This window comes from Hemiscyllium ocellatum, chromosome 18 (assembly GCF_020745735.1).
Source record: "Hemiscyllium ocellatum isolate sHemOce1 chromosome 18, sHemOce1.pat.X.cur, whole genome shotgun sequence".
Taxonomy (NCBI): domain Eukaryota; kingdom Metazoa; phylum Chordata; class Chondrichthyes; order Orectolobiformes; family Hemiscylliidae; genus Hemiscyllium; species Hemiscyllium ocellatum.
Window position 1 is genome coordinate 26,963,907 of NC_083418.1, and position 15,791 is coordinate 26,979,697.

Sequence of the window (15,791 nt, forward strand, 5' to 3'; positions counted from 1 at the left end):
TCTGTTAAAACCTCGCTGAATTGATCTGAATGCACCATGATTTTGAAGCTGTGTTAAAACATTGTTGTTCCTCGATGTTTGTTCTGAAATTAGCAGCTGCAGTGAGGTAGTTAGCTGGTGATTATAACATTCAGGGCACAGCATTTTTTCCATTTGATTCTGCTAAGAGACAAAGGTAGACCGCTCATGGAGTGTCTTGGAATGGACACATAAATCAACTCAAGGATCAGTGAACGGTAATTCAAGGGTTTGTTGGTTTTATTCATTAAGAAAAAGGACCAGCCATAGAAGAAGGTGGCTTGACCTGCTGAGTTTCTCCAGCATTTTCTATGTTTGCCCTAGATGCTGTTTGGTAGCTCTGCACAGCTGGGATCTCGAAAAGGTCTGGGAGCTATTTAGCTGCTTAGAGGATTGGGGCTTAGAGAAGCTCCAGGTGCAGTGAAGAGTTAGAGCACAAAGAAAGACCAAGAGCGGTATTTCTTTGGTTCAGCTTGAGAAACAGTATTTGGAGGAACCCAAGGCTGTGCCAATTAATTGAAGATACCTGTTGATGAAAGGACCATAATTGTGCTGCTGATTGGATGCAAGAATGCAGCTTTGTGGGTTCAGTGAAATAATATTATAGGAGAAGAGGTTGAACCTCTACACATTAAGCAGTGATTGAAATAATTAGAATTGGAATGGCTTTTGAGGAATTTCAGAGGCCCAAACTTCAAAAGTGAAATATTGAAATTCCTCATGAAGGAATGAGAGCTTTAAAGATCAACTCACCGCAGTAACTTACATCTGGAAGGGATGCAGAGAAATCAGAAAGATATGCCCTGAATGTATATGCTATTTGGCATACAGGATGATGTGTTTGACCCTGGTTTGTCTGGTAATTTGCATTTACTTCATGTTATTTTTGGATGTTAGGGTTGAGGTTAGCTCTTTTAGTGTGCTTTACTTTTCTGACTTTATATAGTAAACTTTTTTTATGTATATTATGCTATCATATGGCTTTATTCTCTTACGTGGTGTCCAGGACTTCAAATTCCACAGGTCTTTAAGCAAGAATTTACTGGTCCCGAACAGCATCAAACCAAATTTGAGCACATGGCATTGTAACAGAAATTTGGAGATCCTCTTCAGGATCATAGTGCAAATTGGCATCCTCATCTGACAGTACAGCAAGATAGTTTCAAACCTGTTCAAAGTAGCTGCAAGCACCAAATGGAATATTGTGGAACAGTAAGAGAACAGCAGTAGGACAGACAATGCTGTGCACAGGCCTTAATTAGTTTTACTGGCATTCAAATGTGAAGAGATTTGAGGTATTTTACATTTGCAGTTTCTTTTGATCATGCAAGATCTCCCAGCCTTCTGTTGCAATGAAGAGCTACAACAATGTGTGCAAATTACAGAGTGGAGAATATAGATATTGTCTTTCATGGCTTGTTGCTGCTTCTCATCTAAAACCATGCTGTATGCTGAAACTATATTGCCTACATTTTAACCAGTTCGGTTAAAGTGTATTTACCCTCCATTCCTCTGAACCCTTCCCCTGCCAGCATTTGAAAGGTCACTTTGACAACTCAAGTCGTTGCACATGGAGGATGAGTTTAGTATATGTACACCCATATATATGTTTGGCATGTTAGCCTTATCACAAATATGGGTGAAAGTGAAGTCTATAATGTACACTATTCCAAACTTCTTCAGTCATAAACTTTGAATCATGTGTCTCATATTAAGTGTCCCATTTTATTTTCACATCAACACTGATGGCAAGTAAGACCTCTATAAACAAGTATGATTGGACAGAAATACTAATACTGTTCTTGCTGGTCAGACCTCCATACCCCAGAAGACAGATTTAAATGAATACATATGAGTATTCATATTGAGGAATAACAAGATGATGGATTACTGGGCTAATGGTAGGCTACTTGGTAGTGTGGATGAGCAGAGGGATCTTGGTGTCCATGTACACAGATCTCTGAAAGTTGCCACCCAGGTAAATAGTGCTGTGAGGAAGGCATATGGTGTACTGGGCTTTATTGGCAGAGGAATTGAGTTCCGGAGTCCTGAGGTCATGTTGCAGTTGTATAAGACTCTGGTGCGGCCTCATCTGGAGTATTGTGTGCAGTTTTGGTCACCATACTATAGGAAGGATGTGGAAGCTTTAGAACGAGTGCAGAGGAGGTTTACCAGGATGTTGCCTGGAATGGTAGGAAAATCTTATGAGGAAAGGCTGAGGCACTTGGGGCTGTTCTCATTGGAGAAGAGAAGGTTTAGGGGAGATCTGATAGAAGTGTATAAGATGATTAGGGGTTTAGATAGGGTAGATACTAAGAACCTTTTACCGCTAATGGAGTCAGGTGTTACTAGGGGACATAGCTTTAAATTAAGGGGTGGTAGGTATAGGACAGATGTTAGGGGTAGATTCTTCACACAGCGGGTTGTGAGTTCATGGAATGCCCTGCCCGTATCAGTGGTGAACTCTCCTTCTTTATGGTCATTTAAGCGGGCATTGGATAGGCATTTGGAAGTTATTGGGCTAGTATAGGCTAGGTAGGATTCGGTCGGCGCAACATCGAGGGCCGAAGGGCCTGTACTGCGCTGTATCCTTCTATGTTCTATGTTCTATGTTCTATGAGTATTCATAAGTATCCACTTTTGCAAAGACTAATGTATAAATCTATAAAAATTCATCCTAATGTTTAGATCTCTCTGTAGCCTCACTCTGTAGACTCCTCCAACCTACAATATACCAGAGACTCAGCATTCTTCCAAACCTGAACTCGTATGTATGTGCTACCACTTTCAGCTATTCGGTCTCAATCCCAGAATACCCTTCATAAACCATCTGCCTATGTCTCTCTACTTTTAAGATACCCTTCAGTCTACCTTTGATCAAGTGTTTGGTCACCTGCCCTAGTGTTTCATTCTTTGACTCAATAACACATTTTTGTCCGAATACCTCACTATGAAGTGCCTTGGGACATTTTACTACGCTCAGAATATTATAAATGTCAATTGTTATTATGTTGTTCATTATTTTTTGGATTACCTTTTTATGATCCAAGCTCAAAACATTCACAGTACATTAATATCCATAAACCTCTCACCAGACACAACATTTTTCATACATTCATTTATTTTCATCTCCAGTTTGAATGAACTTCACATTACATTGGGCCATGACTTAGGATAGGTGAATGGATATTTTTATTCACTCGTGGGTTCAGGGCATCATTAGCTAAGTCAGTATTTATTGTCCATCCCTAATTGCCCAGAGGGGAGTTAAGAGTCAGCCACATTGCTGTGGGTATGCAGTCACATGTAGGCCAGACCAAGTAAGGAAGGCAATTTCCTTCCTTAAAAGGCATTAATGAACCAGATGGGTTTTCCAACAATTGACAATAGGTTCAGGGTCATCATTAAACTTTTACTTCCAGATTTGCTTTTCATATATTGAATTCAAATTTCACCTTCGGCCATGACAGAATTCAAACCCAGGACTAAACGCTGTTACGTAGACATTACTGAGATGAATATTATGGTTTTGACTGGGCTTCTCAACTTAGCCACTGCATCTGAAATAACCATAGGTATAAAGGTCTGCTGCTGTTTTCCTAATACTTATCATGAGGTTTCCAACATGAATATTGCAAATGTTTCTGCTTAGGGCATTCCATGCAGATTGTCCAGTCAGTAGAACAAATTATAAATGACACCTTAGGTGGATACAATTGGATATTTTCTTTTAGCATGCATCTATTTTCATACTTACAACCTGCTAAAAATTTCTATTTGGCACACCATTTATTTGTAGTGACAGTATTCCTTTAGGTTGATTTTGGGAAGCATGAATTTTCCACTGGTATCTACTCTCAAGATCTGTTTCAACTGGTAACAAGGCTGATATCATTAAACAAACAGTCTGCTCTTTCTTTAGCAACAGAATTACACAAGGAGCATGGCCAGTGAAGATTGTGCTCTTTCCAATGCCTTCTAAAGCCCTATGGTTGCAGAGGACAAAGGTTTCTTGCAGCTGTCAGGGCTCTTTCCACTAATCCTCTGCATTGTCGACAGATGACCTTAAGCACTCACTGATGGAGGTTCAAGCGATGTTTACGCAAACAGGAAGAGAACAGCCTGACCGGTGTTAATGACAGCCCATTCATATTTGTATCTCAGCAGCTTGAGGAAAATACAAAAAGGCCTGTGCACATCAAAAGAAAAAAAAATCACAGCGAACATATTTCAGTTTGGGAATTATCAAAATTATTAATTAGTGCTGTGAAACATCTCAAATTGGAAACTGCTCCCAGCAATTCTAACATCATTTCTCAGAACAGTTATTTGGAAATACCTCATCCACCACTTTTCCTCTTCTTAATGCGTTGAACTTAGGTTACTTGATTCTAAGCCATTGAAACCATGCCATAGCTTTCAGAAAATAATTATTTTTGTGTTTCGATTGTCATCAGCCAAAGGACTTTCATGTGGTCTGTTACGACAGCAATATTTTTAAACAGAGTCATTTCACTAATTTAGAATTTCTTGCCAACCTCCCTCTGCACAGTATGAAGTGAACACAATGCTGTTGTTTTGCCTAGAAGACAATCTAATTATGATTTACTAATTGACCAGTTATTTACAGAGCTATTTATTCATTAGATAATGGAGGACCTTTGGCTTGCAAAGTATTATGGGAAGCGTATTCATCACCAACTTTGAGGTTTCAACAACAGAACTATTGGAGGCAATCTTCACAGCAATTCCTAAAACCAAACACTTTTCAATCCTTGTAATAGCACAGTTTAAACTCAAGGGTATGGTCAGTGAGAACACAAAAACAGTATTGTAATAAATTGCTTTTATTGATATTAAAAACAAAAGTACAATGATCGTGAATCTCATCTTTCTCTAGAGTCTAGTGTTGGTTGAGTGCACATGTTAAATATATGACATATTAGTTAACAGGAGAGTACACCTTAACTGTATCTGCTAAAACATTTCTTAAAAAAAGTAAAAAGCTTTATTTAACTAATGCAATTGCGGATGTTTCCCTTCATACTGGCTGATGCAAACATTTGACAAAAGAACTATGTTTTCTGAGTACTACTTAAGTGATGTAATTTTGAGCTCATTTTCTTTCATAAAAAAAGAACAAACTGGTAACTTTCCATTTTTGATGAAGCAACGGTGAATATAAATGTGAAGTCACTCAAACCAGAAGTGAATCAAAAAAACTGACAGGAAACAAAAGATGTTAACACAATGTGGGTCACAAAAAAAAACTAGAGATGAGCTGTAATCAAGTAATTGCACTTGATTATACCATAGCTGACAGCAGTGAGCATGGGTACACAGTCTCCAAAAGAAGGCCTGAGGTTCTCTGGCTGAATCAAGGCACCTCACAGAGGCTTCCAATACCAAATAACACTCATATTGACAGACAGAGAGAGAGAGAGAGAGAGAGAGAGAGCGCGCGAGAGAGAGAGAACAAAAAAAACATTTTCTTTTCATTTTTTGGTACAAAGCATCTACGAAAGCTTTACTAGTACAAAATTAGACAAAATAGTTATCTGTCTTTGCAGTTGCTCATCAGTGCTAAGTACATTATTTGGACCAATTTTCATATATATTTTACATAAAATAAATAATGCCTTTACGCAGTGCCATTACTTTTAATAGCTTGGCGGCTCAACACTGCAAGATATAGCTCAGACTAAATCCAAAAAAAGATCTGACCCTGGACAGTAAGTATGAGTTCAAGTATGTTTTCAAAGCAAAGCAAGTAACTACTATGAAGAAGAAATAAAGTTAGTTGAAAAACATAGGAAAAAAATTACTACAACACTGCTGTTTCCCTTTGATGTTTGTCTCTTTTTTGTGCCTTTTGTCTTCTCCTTGCCTATCTTGCACCGCCAAAACCAAGCTAATTTTTTTTAAAAAAAGACGTGTTTCCTAAAACGGAAAAAGTTAATTTCAAGTTCTGTTTGATGTTCATGCATTTATCAAATCCCAATTCTTCGAATCAGCTCTTTTGCTTCTTTAAAAGCAAGTTAGCACCGTAATACAAGTGTGCGCGTGACCACACTTATTGTTTATCAGAAATAGTGCCATTGAGAGAAAAATAAAAAAAAAGACTTGACGCAATCTGTGGCAATGCGAGACTGCACGCACCACTGTCTTTAGTCCCTCACAGGTTCACCTAATCTCATCTTGTTTAAAAAAAGGTGCAGGATCTGGATGACACTAGGTATTCCAGGAAGTGTTGATATCCCTTCTTGTATAGGTGCAGAACAAGCGAGGACACATTATCTAGAATGCATCACGTAACATTTGTATGTAAAATAAATTGTAGTCTGCGGCATGACGTTTTTTGGGCCCAAGCACCTCAGACACCACGACTTCTTTTGTCCACCAGGTATCACTTTTACCAGGCTGCTTAAGTAACATTGCACTTCTTCACTGGCTGATGTGGGGTTGGGGGGGTGTGTGGTGGGGTAGGGGAATGGGCATGGGGTGGGTTTGGGGTGGGGTGGAGGATGTTGAAGGCAGGGAAGGAGATCTCGTTGAAGGAGATGGGTGGGGAAGGGGTAGAAAAATTCAGTTGGAATGCCACAGAAATGACGTCGTGTACAAAGCTATAATCCCCGACTTTATCTCAAGAAATGTGCAAAAATGTTTCTTCATCATTCTTGACTGAAGTATTTCTTTGATGCCGCTCGGACTTGCAGGGGTGGCTTGACAGGGAGAGTCAGAAGTGGCTTGTGCATTTTGACATACTGTAAGCTCTGGACTTCCTCAACTTGTCTCCTGAGCCTTTGGGCCATGAAACCTGAAGGAATGCCTCTTCGCAGACGCTGGGCAGATCTTTTTTGCCAGAAGTCATATTTGGAATACTTGGCAACCAGAGGCTTCCTAAAGCTTTCCTGCAATTAAAAATAAACAGCATTAGCAACACTGCCATGTGCATTTTGTAACAGCATCAAAAGCCTATCTGATGTTCAAAACCTCAGGCAACTGATAACCACCACGTTTCCATTGTTGACTGGCTTTGCACTGCTGGTCCCTGAGCAAACAACAAATAAGACCCACAGCTTGAACTATTGTTGGCTGGTAAACAAGGTCTTAAGTGAGATCGGAGGGATTTGATTTTGCTTTTCTGAACATTGTGGGTTTTTTTTAAGAAGTCCAGAAACATATCTTTTTGAGAGAATCAGAAACAACAGATCTGGAGGCTAACAGTCAATAATGGTCAAAGTTCAGGTAACGACTTGATACAGTTCCAATTCTCTCCTCCTCATGTAAAATAACGTTCCGAACTGAGAATACAGCCTCCTGATTTCTGACGTTGAGAAGTCACCAGCCATAGTTTGTTGAGTGCTCTGCTTTATTCGTGATTAATCTCAAGTCTTATTTATCTACAATGCAAGCATGTTATAAACAAGCAAATTGCTTGACACTAAAAAGTCAGAGAGGGATTGTAATAATTACCATTGATGAATCTTGCCACACCACCAAAAAAAACACTCTGCAAATCAGCAATGACTGGAAATTTATCTTTTGTATCCACATTCTTACTGTGGCTAATGTCTAATAAGTCAGATGCTTGATATTCTATGGTAAATGATTCTACACAAATGAACACACCGACTCCCAGACTCTTTCCATTATCTGCAAGGTACAAATCAAGAGTGTGATGGAACATTCTCTACTTTCCTGGATGGATGCAGCTCCAACAGCACTCAAAAAGCTCAACCACTTTCAGAACATAACAGCCCACTAGAATCAGCATCCACCTTAAACATTCACTTACTAGTGCACAGTGACAGCAGTGTATCATGTACAAGATGCACTGCAGCAACTCATCAAGGCTTCTTTGACAGCACCTGCAAACCAGTAACCATTGAGAAATCCAAGGATATCAATCACATGGAAACTCCATCAAGTTTCTCTCCAAGTCATGCATAATCCTCTCAGAATTAAGTTGCTGTTCCTTCACTGTCATTGGTCAGAATTTTGGAATTCCCTACCTGACAGTACTGAGGGTACCTTCAGCACACTGACCACAATGGTTTAAGGTGGCTACTCACCATCACCTTAATAAGAGCAATTAGACATGTTCACAAAATGCTGACCTTGCCAGTGACCCTATATCCAATGAAGGAATATGTAAATAAAAATAAAATGGGTTTACTCGACCTTTATCGTTGGCATTGAATCAGCTGTCATGCCTGAGTTAGTCTAAATGAGATCAAAAAGATAAGCATGCTATTGAAACTAGCTTGGCTTACTTAAAACCTGGATAGCCAATTATAATAATATGCCAGGGATCATCAGGTTAAAGATTCTTGGTTTTATATGAAAAAACCTCAAATTGTGAGCCCCTGAATATCTTACTAGTGATCAAAGATAGATGGAAAGGCATATATGAATAGCACAGGTTTTGAAAGTAAAATGGCAATACAGTAAATCAGAGGGGAGACTGGCAATCTTGTAGCCCAGTGCCAATGCCCTACCTCTGAGCCAGGGGGCCTGGATTCAAGCCCTACCTGCTCCAGAGAGATATAATAACATCCATCAATAGATTGATTAGAAAACAACTGAATCACAGGAGAACCACTAGATCTTTTCTACACTATAAAATCCCTCCATTAAGTGCACAGTTCAAAATTGGAATTAGTGGTGCTTTGATGAAATGTTCTGTATGAAAGAAAATTCTGCTGTAAGCGTTCAAAATTAGGATGGGTTTTGAAAGACAAAATAAGGTTTCCAGCTGCAAAAGCTGATCAGAGAATGCGGATAATTAAAACTGCAGTGAGTCAGTAAATCAGAGTACACTGTTTAAAAATGATGGTGGAATCTGAGCTAATAACATTCAGTAGCCAAGATTTACTGGGTTATGTGGAAAGAAACAGCACTGACAGAGTGGACTGAAGTATTGTTTAAATCTTTCATATGATACCTTGTGCACCAATGCCATCAAGGGCACTGTACTAATATACTCAGAGTAAAGACTATACACAATTAAACCCAGTTCCACTTTTGTCATCTCCCATGATGCTGCGAAGTTCACACTTTATGAATTAAAACTAGTTAATTTTGATTAATAAACATCATGAGGAAAAATATTTTAGCTGACAGTCTTATTTAAGCTTAAAATAGCAATGGACAAACCAAAGGTGCATTCTATATTTGCCACAGTGCTGGAGGGCAAAGAAAGTGAGCTGAAGTGGAACATGCCCCTCTCAAACCTGCTCGACTTTGTAGCAGTCTATAGTTACAGAGTCAGAGAGTCATACAGCACAGAAACAGGCCCTTTGGCCAACTCACCCATGCTGATCAGGTTGAACTAATCCTGTACTACCTATTACTGACATACTCAAGTAAACTAAAGCAGAAACTGTTTCCAAAATGTCGATACATTTTGTTTGGGAATGAGGTGGACCGGATCAGAACCATTTTTATTCTCTGTTCAACATCTGAAAGGAAGGGTATGCAACCAGTTTGCAAACTAATCTGACAGCAGAATGGCAGGAGTAAAAGGTTATTGACAGCAAATTGCTCTATTTAAAAAAAAACTCCACTGATGAAAGCAGTAAGGAAACAGCCACATACCTTATTTGCTGATGGTAAAAGATTAAAAGGTGTTCCAGAGAGATCACGCTCTTTCTTGACCGGTTTTGCACAATAGAGTTCTAGAAGCCCCAGATCACAACTGCGGAAGCAACATTCTTCGACTATTCCTCTATTCTGTCTGCGACTGTTGGATCTGCCAGTTGCTCTACCTGTAAAGGAGGAGGAAATTATTAGATTTTGTTCCCCCCCCCCCCACCTCATCAGTAAGAAGAATCTCAGGAAGCTTTCAGTTTATATTGACTTAAATGCTGTGGAAGAAGAAGATAAACTGTGGATTTTGCCAAAAACAAAAAAAAAGGGCAGAGGCCACTTGACCTTGCCAACACAGCAGAAAAGCCATTCAATGAAACAGAGGGGTCCAATGAACTATATGGCATCAACTGTAGGATCAGTAAAAGATAACTTTGCCTTAGGTAATGGACCTTTTATGTCAGTTCACTATGAACTCTGTGTTCATGCTAGCTTTTGGAGCAGCTTAGGAACTGCAGATAGTGATTATCCATTTGGGAATCTCCCAGATGATTACATTCCTGTTCCTCAGGTTGGTGCAGATAGCATCACTTTCTGCTGTAGGTACACGCAGAGAAGCACTTAAGCCACATTGTTATGAAAGAGTTGCACTTCCGTGCAAAGGCTTTATCTTTCTCTTAAAAAGAAAGGCCACTCTTCACATTGTTAATTTCATCTTAACTGTATGTTCCTTCACTTGTGAAGATCTCCAGATGATCAGCAAGATAAACAAGAGAGGCATGTTGACACAAGACATAACTATGCTATCATCATAGTTAAGGTCCCACAAATTGAGGAATTTGTTAAAATCTAGCTGGATCATATTTGTCTTTAAATGTAACCGATGGACCAAATTTAATGCATAGGCAAGCACTGAAAATCAACTACAATAATTGAGGACTGAAAGTGTAAGAGAGGCAAAACCAAAATAAATTCTTTATTCCTTCATTCTACCCTGACCCTGCAACCAATTCTTTCCTTCTGCTGAGTTCCAAACTCCCAGATCATTAAAAATGTGCTTGAAATAAAAGATGGAATGCTACAGCAGTATTTCTTTAATCAGAAGAATGTGAAAATAAACAAGCACTCCATTGTAACTATCAGCAGAATGGTTTAGCCTTGTGTCCTTGTCAGAGAGAGAGAGAGAGAAAAAACACGTGAGAAAATGTGCTTATTCAGCACAATTGCTCGCTTGGAAATGAGTTTATCCAAGAGCTGGGTTTATGACACTGGACACCTGCCTGCTAATTGTTCCTTTTCTCTATTACAATGAGGTCTGTAGTCAACGAAAAGGAACCTTTTAATATAGTCGAGAGGTTTTCATTGTGCACTGAACAAGTCGGATGTTTGTGGAAAAGAGCACATTCTGTTTAAGGTTTCCTCAATGATTGGCAGCAAAAACTACTGACATTGTATTTGAAGCGTTTTATGTCTGGTTGAGGAAGTAGGGAGACCATTATAAAAATTTATAAAAATTACATAATTAATGCATTTGTATTGACTAATGCTACTGAAACATCATGCATAAAAGTCTGTAGTGAAAGTTTTGCATACACAGCAATAATTTATTTTTAATAGAGTATCCTACTCCCTGGGAATGTTTGTCAGTATACTGAAGCTTGCAAATTTATTTACAGCTTCGCTTAAACGACAATATTAACTTTGAGAGAGCCACAAGAAGTTAGGAGGAAAGTTTGGAATCATTTTCTCTGGGACTCAGCCTCTTCTTTTAACCCTGACCTAAAAAAAGGGTAACTATTTAACTTTCACAAATCATTTCTGAAATAATTTGAAAATCCTTAAAGTGCACATCTTATAACTGAATGCAAATTACACCCATAGCTCTGTAACCTAATGCAATGGATAAAATTATACAGGATCCCAGGACTGAAGAACAATAATAGGCCAATTCTCAAAATATTTCTGCCATTAAATTCGATCACGGATGATCTGTATCTCAATTCGGATGTGTCTGCCTTTCGTTTCAATCCCTTCCCTCACAAAGAGTTACCAACCTCTGCATTGAAGTGTGCAGTGGCAGCCTGGAGATCAAAGCCAAAGTTCTTCATTTTGTTTTGAACCATTCAAAATACTGTGATCCTGAATTTGTCACCAATAACTCACATGCACATCCTGTTTGTTTGGCAGTCTTTTATATATTAGTAGATGTGACACAAACTCACTGGAGTGAAGAATGCATTGTCTTTAAGGAAGTCATTATCAAATGCCATTGTCACGTGGTCAAGGTGTAAAAAAGTTGCAGCTTTAAATGAGAAAATCCCTTAGTTTAGGAGAACCATCAAAATAAAAACCAAACGGTCTTGAAACAAATCCTTATGATTGGGCTATAACCACAAAACCTCATATCAGCAACTGGAACTATGGGGACTGGAATGAAAATTTAATTTGAAGGACCTCCCCTTCAAACTAATGTACAAGAAGTTATCATCAAATTAAAAAGACAATAGGAATATACAAAAGTTTTTTAGTAACAGCAAACAAAATAATCATTCAGCAAGTTTTACATATTGAAACATTCCTTTAGCTCTCTCCCTGAAGCACAAAAATAGTTAACTTACTGAAGTAAAATCCTCTTTCACCGCAGACGAACTGTAGAGTGTCCACCAGCTCACCACCACATAGTGTTTCAGCTGCAGTCACTCCATCTATAATGTACATTGTGAATGCAATGGAAATGAACAGAAATTGCCTGCATGGGGACATTTTTCTGCCCTGAAAAGGAAAGAGAGAAGTCAATAAGCAAAGTTACCGCTTCACAATTAGATTGAGATCCTGTACCAAAGATTCCCCAAACCACCTTACCACGTGTTATATTATTTTGACAAGAATAAAACATGCCTATAGCAATCTCTCATTAACAACATTAAGGATGACAAATGCTTTGTACTAATAAGTGCAGGCTGCCAATCAAAAATACTCAAATCAAAGCCCTGATTTGTAAAATAGTTTGTGATTAGTTCCACACCAGACAGTGCCAAAAAATAATGTTCTGAGGAAGGGTCACTGGACCCGAAACATTAACTTTGATTTCTTTTCACAGATGCTGCCAGATCTGCTGAGTTTTTCTAGCAACTTCTGTTTAGTTTCTGACTTATAGCATCCGCAGTTCTTTCAGTTTTTTTTTCAAAAAATAATGTTGTTACACTGACTCAGAGTTCAGATATTATCCTTGTAACATGAGCAGAATGGGAAATATGCAGTCCAGTATCTAGCCCAGCCAACATTAGTGTGTTGTCTACAAGCTTTGATAACATCAATTTGGTCTGCTACACTCAGGGTGAAACAGGAGAATGACAAATGATTGCAATAAGACTGTTTTCTAGTTCCCAAACTCACGTTATCTGGTTCAAACAGGGCTGATGTTAATTCTTGGAATAGTGTTTTTTAAAATAAAACTCCCATTAACTGCTGCAAGGTCTCGTGTTTACTCTACGACTGACAGTCTAAGTCAATTCTTTTGAACAGTAATTAAACTGATTTTGGAGCTGGTAACCCACGGTTACAAACACAAAAATGCAATCTAGGGCACTGTCCACGGTACCCAACCATGGTGTTGAATAGTGCAGCCACCTTGCATAGTGATGTTCCACAGTGCAAAACTGGAATAATCAGTGTGTGTGTGTATGTGAGTGTGTGTGTGTGTGTGGTGGGGGGGGCAGGGTGAGGGTGCTGGAAAATGAGGGTGAAGACTGTATCAATAATTGCATTGGCAACAGACTACATGTTGGAGTTTACAAACTGTCAACATTCAAGGTCAATTTTGAAAGATTTAATTCAAGTTACCTAACCTTTCTATTTGAATACTTTTTCCCCAAAGAAGCTTGGCTGAAGTAACATAAATCACTCCAATAAAACTTTTTTTTCCCCTGAATTTAAGCAAAATATTTCAAGTGCTTGTTTAGTTAAAACATTGAGTCTAACAGGTAGATATAAAGAAAGAATCTGTTTCAAGATCTATGATTCTCAGTTTGAATTTAGATCCAGGTCAGGTTTCAGCCAGTATAGTATTTACAGACCAGTCATTACTTAAATTATTTTATGCTTAAATGTCTTGAAAGAAAATTCAGCCGTGTCCTTACAGCTTTTCATGAATTAACTCAAAACTGGTTGAGAACATAAAGAAGCCCCCCATTAATTTAACTTGCTCTTTCAGATTTTTGTTCGATATGTTGCACTGAAAATCCCATTCACAATATCTCAGTGCATGAAAAAGTGAAACAGACGCCTAAGCTGCGTGTGTGTCTGTGTGTCATTCACAGAACTAACTGTACGTTTGAATTTCTTCCTTAATTCATGAAGACCGGTGTTCTTGGTAAGTAAAATAGCAGTCGTACAAAAAAAAACTTTGGAAAGAATTAAGAAGAGTGCAAAGCTTTTTTTGTAGAAGGTTAATTATCTGAAGGCTAAACCAGATCGCTGCTTGATTTTTAAGTATTTATTATAATGATGCATCAACAATCTATTTCTTCGAGTTCAGGCTATTACAGTAAAGTCAAATCAGAGAGTCGAGCAGCACGCAAGCAGAATACTAACGCTACCCAGTGGAACACGCTGGGAACCTCATCTCAGAACAAGCTACAAACAGCAAACATGGTGCAAAACAAGAAATAAGGGCACCAAATTACTTCTCTGTGCTGAATCCCAGTGCTAGTTTTAATTTCGATGCGCTTCACACCCAAACCGCCTCTTTGTTTTTCTGTTTTCTTTAAATACGACTGAAACACCTTTGAAAAGCAGCTGCTAACGTGTGCGTGTGTGAGGGGAACAATAGTCGAAGGAGCCGGTTGAAGGGACTGTATGCATAACTTTTTCGCCCAGCGTCATTCTGTGCAGAGTGTACAAATATGCGCTTTTTGTAAATGAAACGAGAAAGTCTTCTTATGCAATCTAAAAAAATGAGCGTGAGATTGCACACTTATCCCCTTTACCTATCCCCCTTCAAAAAAACAAATAACTTGTCCAACAATGAAAGTGGCTCAGGAATAGTTGCAACTAAACATATCTGGATGTTATCCCTTTTTTAAAAAGATTGTCTTCAGCTCCCTTGTAAGATCTGAAACCAGTTTCCTTGTTACCTTAGCGGAGTTGTCGCTGCAGGCTGAGTCTGCACAGGTCGGGAACAGAGCTGGGTACTTGGGATCCATTGTACGGCGTTGTTGAGCGGAGGGACGCTTTTTTTTTCCCCAGCTGAAGTTCCTTTAACCGCTGCTCCAGAGTTCAGGAGACAGGCAGAACACAGCTCCCGCGCTGCTTATATAGCCGCAGCGTGAACCGCCAGCACGCACACTCCAAGAGAGGTCACCGCGCTGTAGCAGCACTTGGCAAAACCTGACCAACTCCGTCTGCACAAGCAGCCCAGCACTTGGCTTCTTCTAAGACGCTGCAAATTAATGGGGCTTTTTTTTTGGAAAAAATAAATATTGGTGCAATTGATTTCTTTGCAAGGGCTTACTCCCGTTACCGTGAAAATGTTATTTGTTTCTTTTTGCGTTGTGCATTTGCTTGTGTGACAACTGCCACGCTCATTATTAGGAGTGATAATCCTTACAGATATAGAAAAGATAAAACTTTGATGCTTTAAAATACAGCCGCCACACACACACCTTCCAAAAAACAAATTAAATTAGGTCCTAATCCACGACTCATTATTTCTGCCACTTTCTATCATGTTGACAGGGTCTAATAAGGTTAATAAATTTCTGCTCAGGCAAGAGAAGAATTCATAAGGATGGAAAGCAGGAAGGGGAATGTGTGGATGGCTTCCTCTCCTTTTGATGATGGTTATCCATCATGGAGTAAGATCGAGATTGACCTTTAGAGGGAAAGACTTTTTAGAGAGAGAAAAACAACGTTTTCAGCCTTGATATTGATCCCAATGATGAAGGCTTTGATGGTGGAGGCTACAATGTTAGGTGTGTGGGAGGTCTTAGTGACCAATAGTGCATTCTCCCTTCCACCACTGCATTCTTCCTACGGTAGATATCAAGATGGTGAACAGGGAGATGGGACTTAGCTCACATATTTCAGTTGGGTATTCACTACATAATTGGGAACTCAATTAGATGCCACTCTTTCACAGGAGTTTCCCATGAGGTTGGGATTCTAGGCTGTAAAAGGGAACT

At 39.0% G+C, this 15,791-nt stretch overlaps 1 protein-coding gene across 1 annotated transcript; it reads right to left on the reverse strand.

The window, feature by feature from the left end:
• Positions 1–4,849: 4,849 nt before the first annotated feature.
• LOC132824377 (insulin-like growth factor II) lies at positions 4,850–14,884 on the reverse strand. The gene is made up of 4 exons (XM_060838774.1): positions 14,745–14,884; positions 12,228–12,381; positions 9,619–9,788; positions 4,850–6,929 (listed from the first exon to the last, which is right to left on the reverse strand). Exons 1-4 carry the CDS (start codon positions 14,811–14,813, stop codon positions 6,690–6,692), a joined length of 633 nt encoding a protein of 210 aa, XP_060694757.1. The 5' UTR covers positions 14,814–14,884; the 3' UTR covers positions 4,850–6,689.
• Between the last annotated feature and the right edge of the window lie 907 nt (positions 14,885–15,791).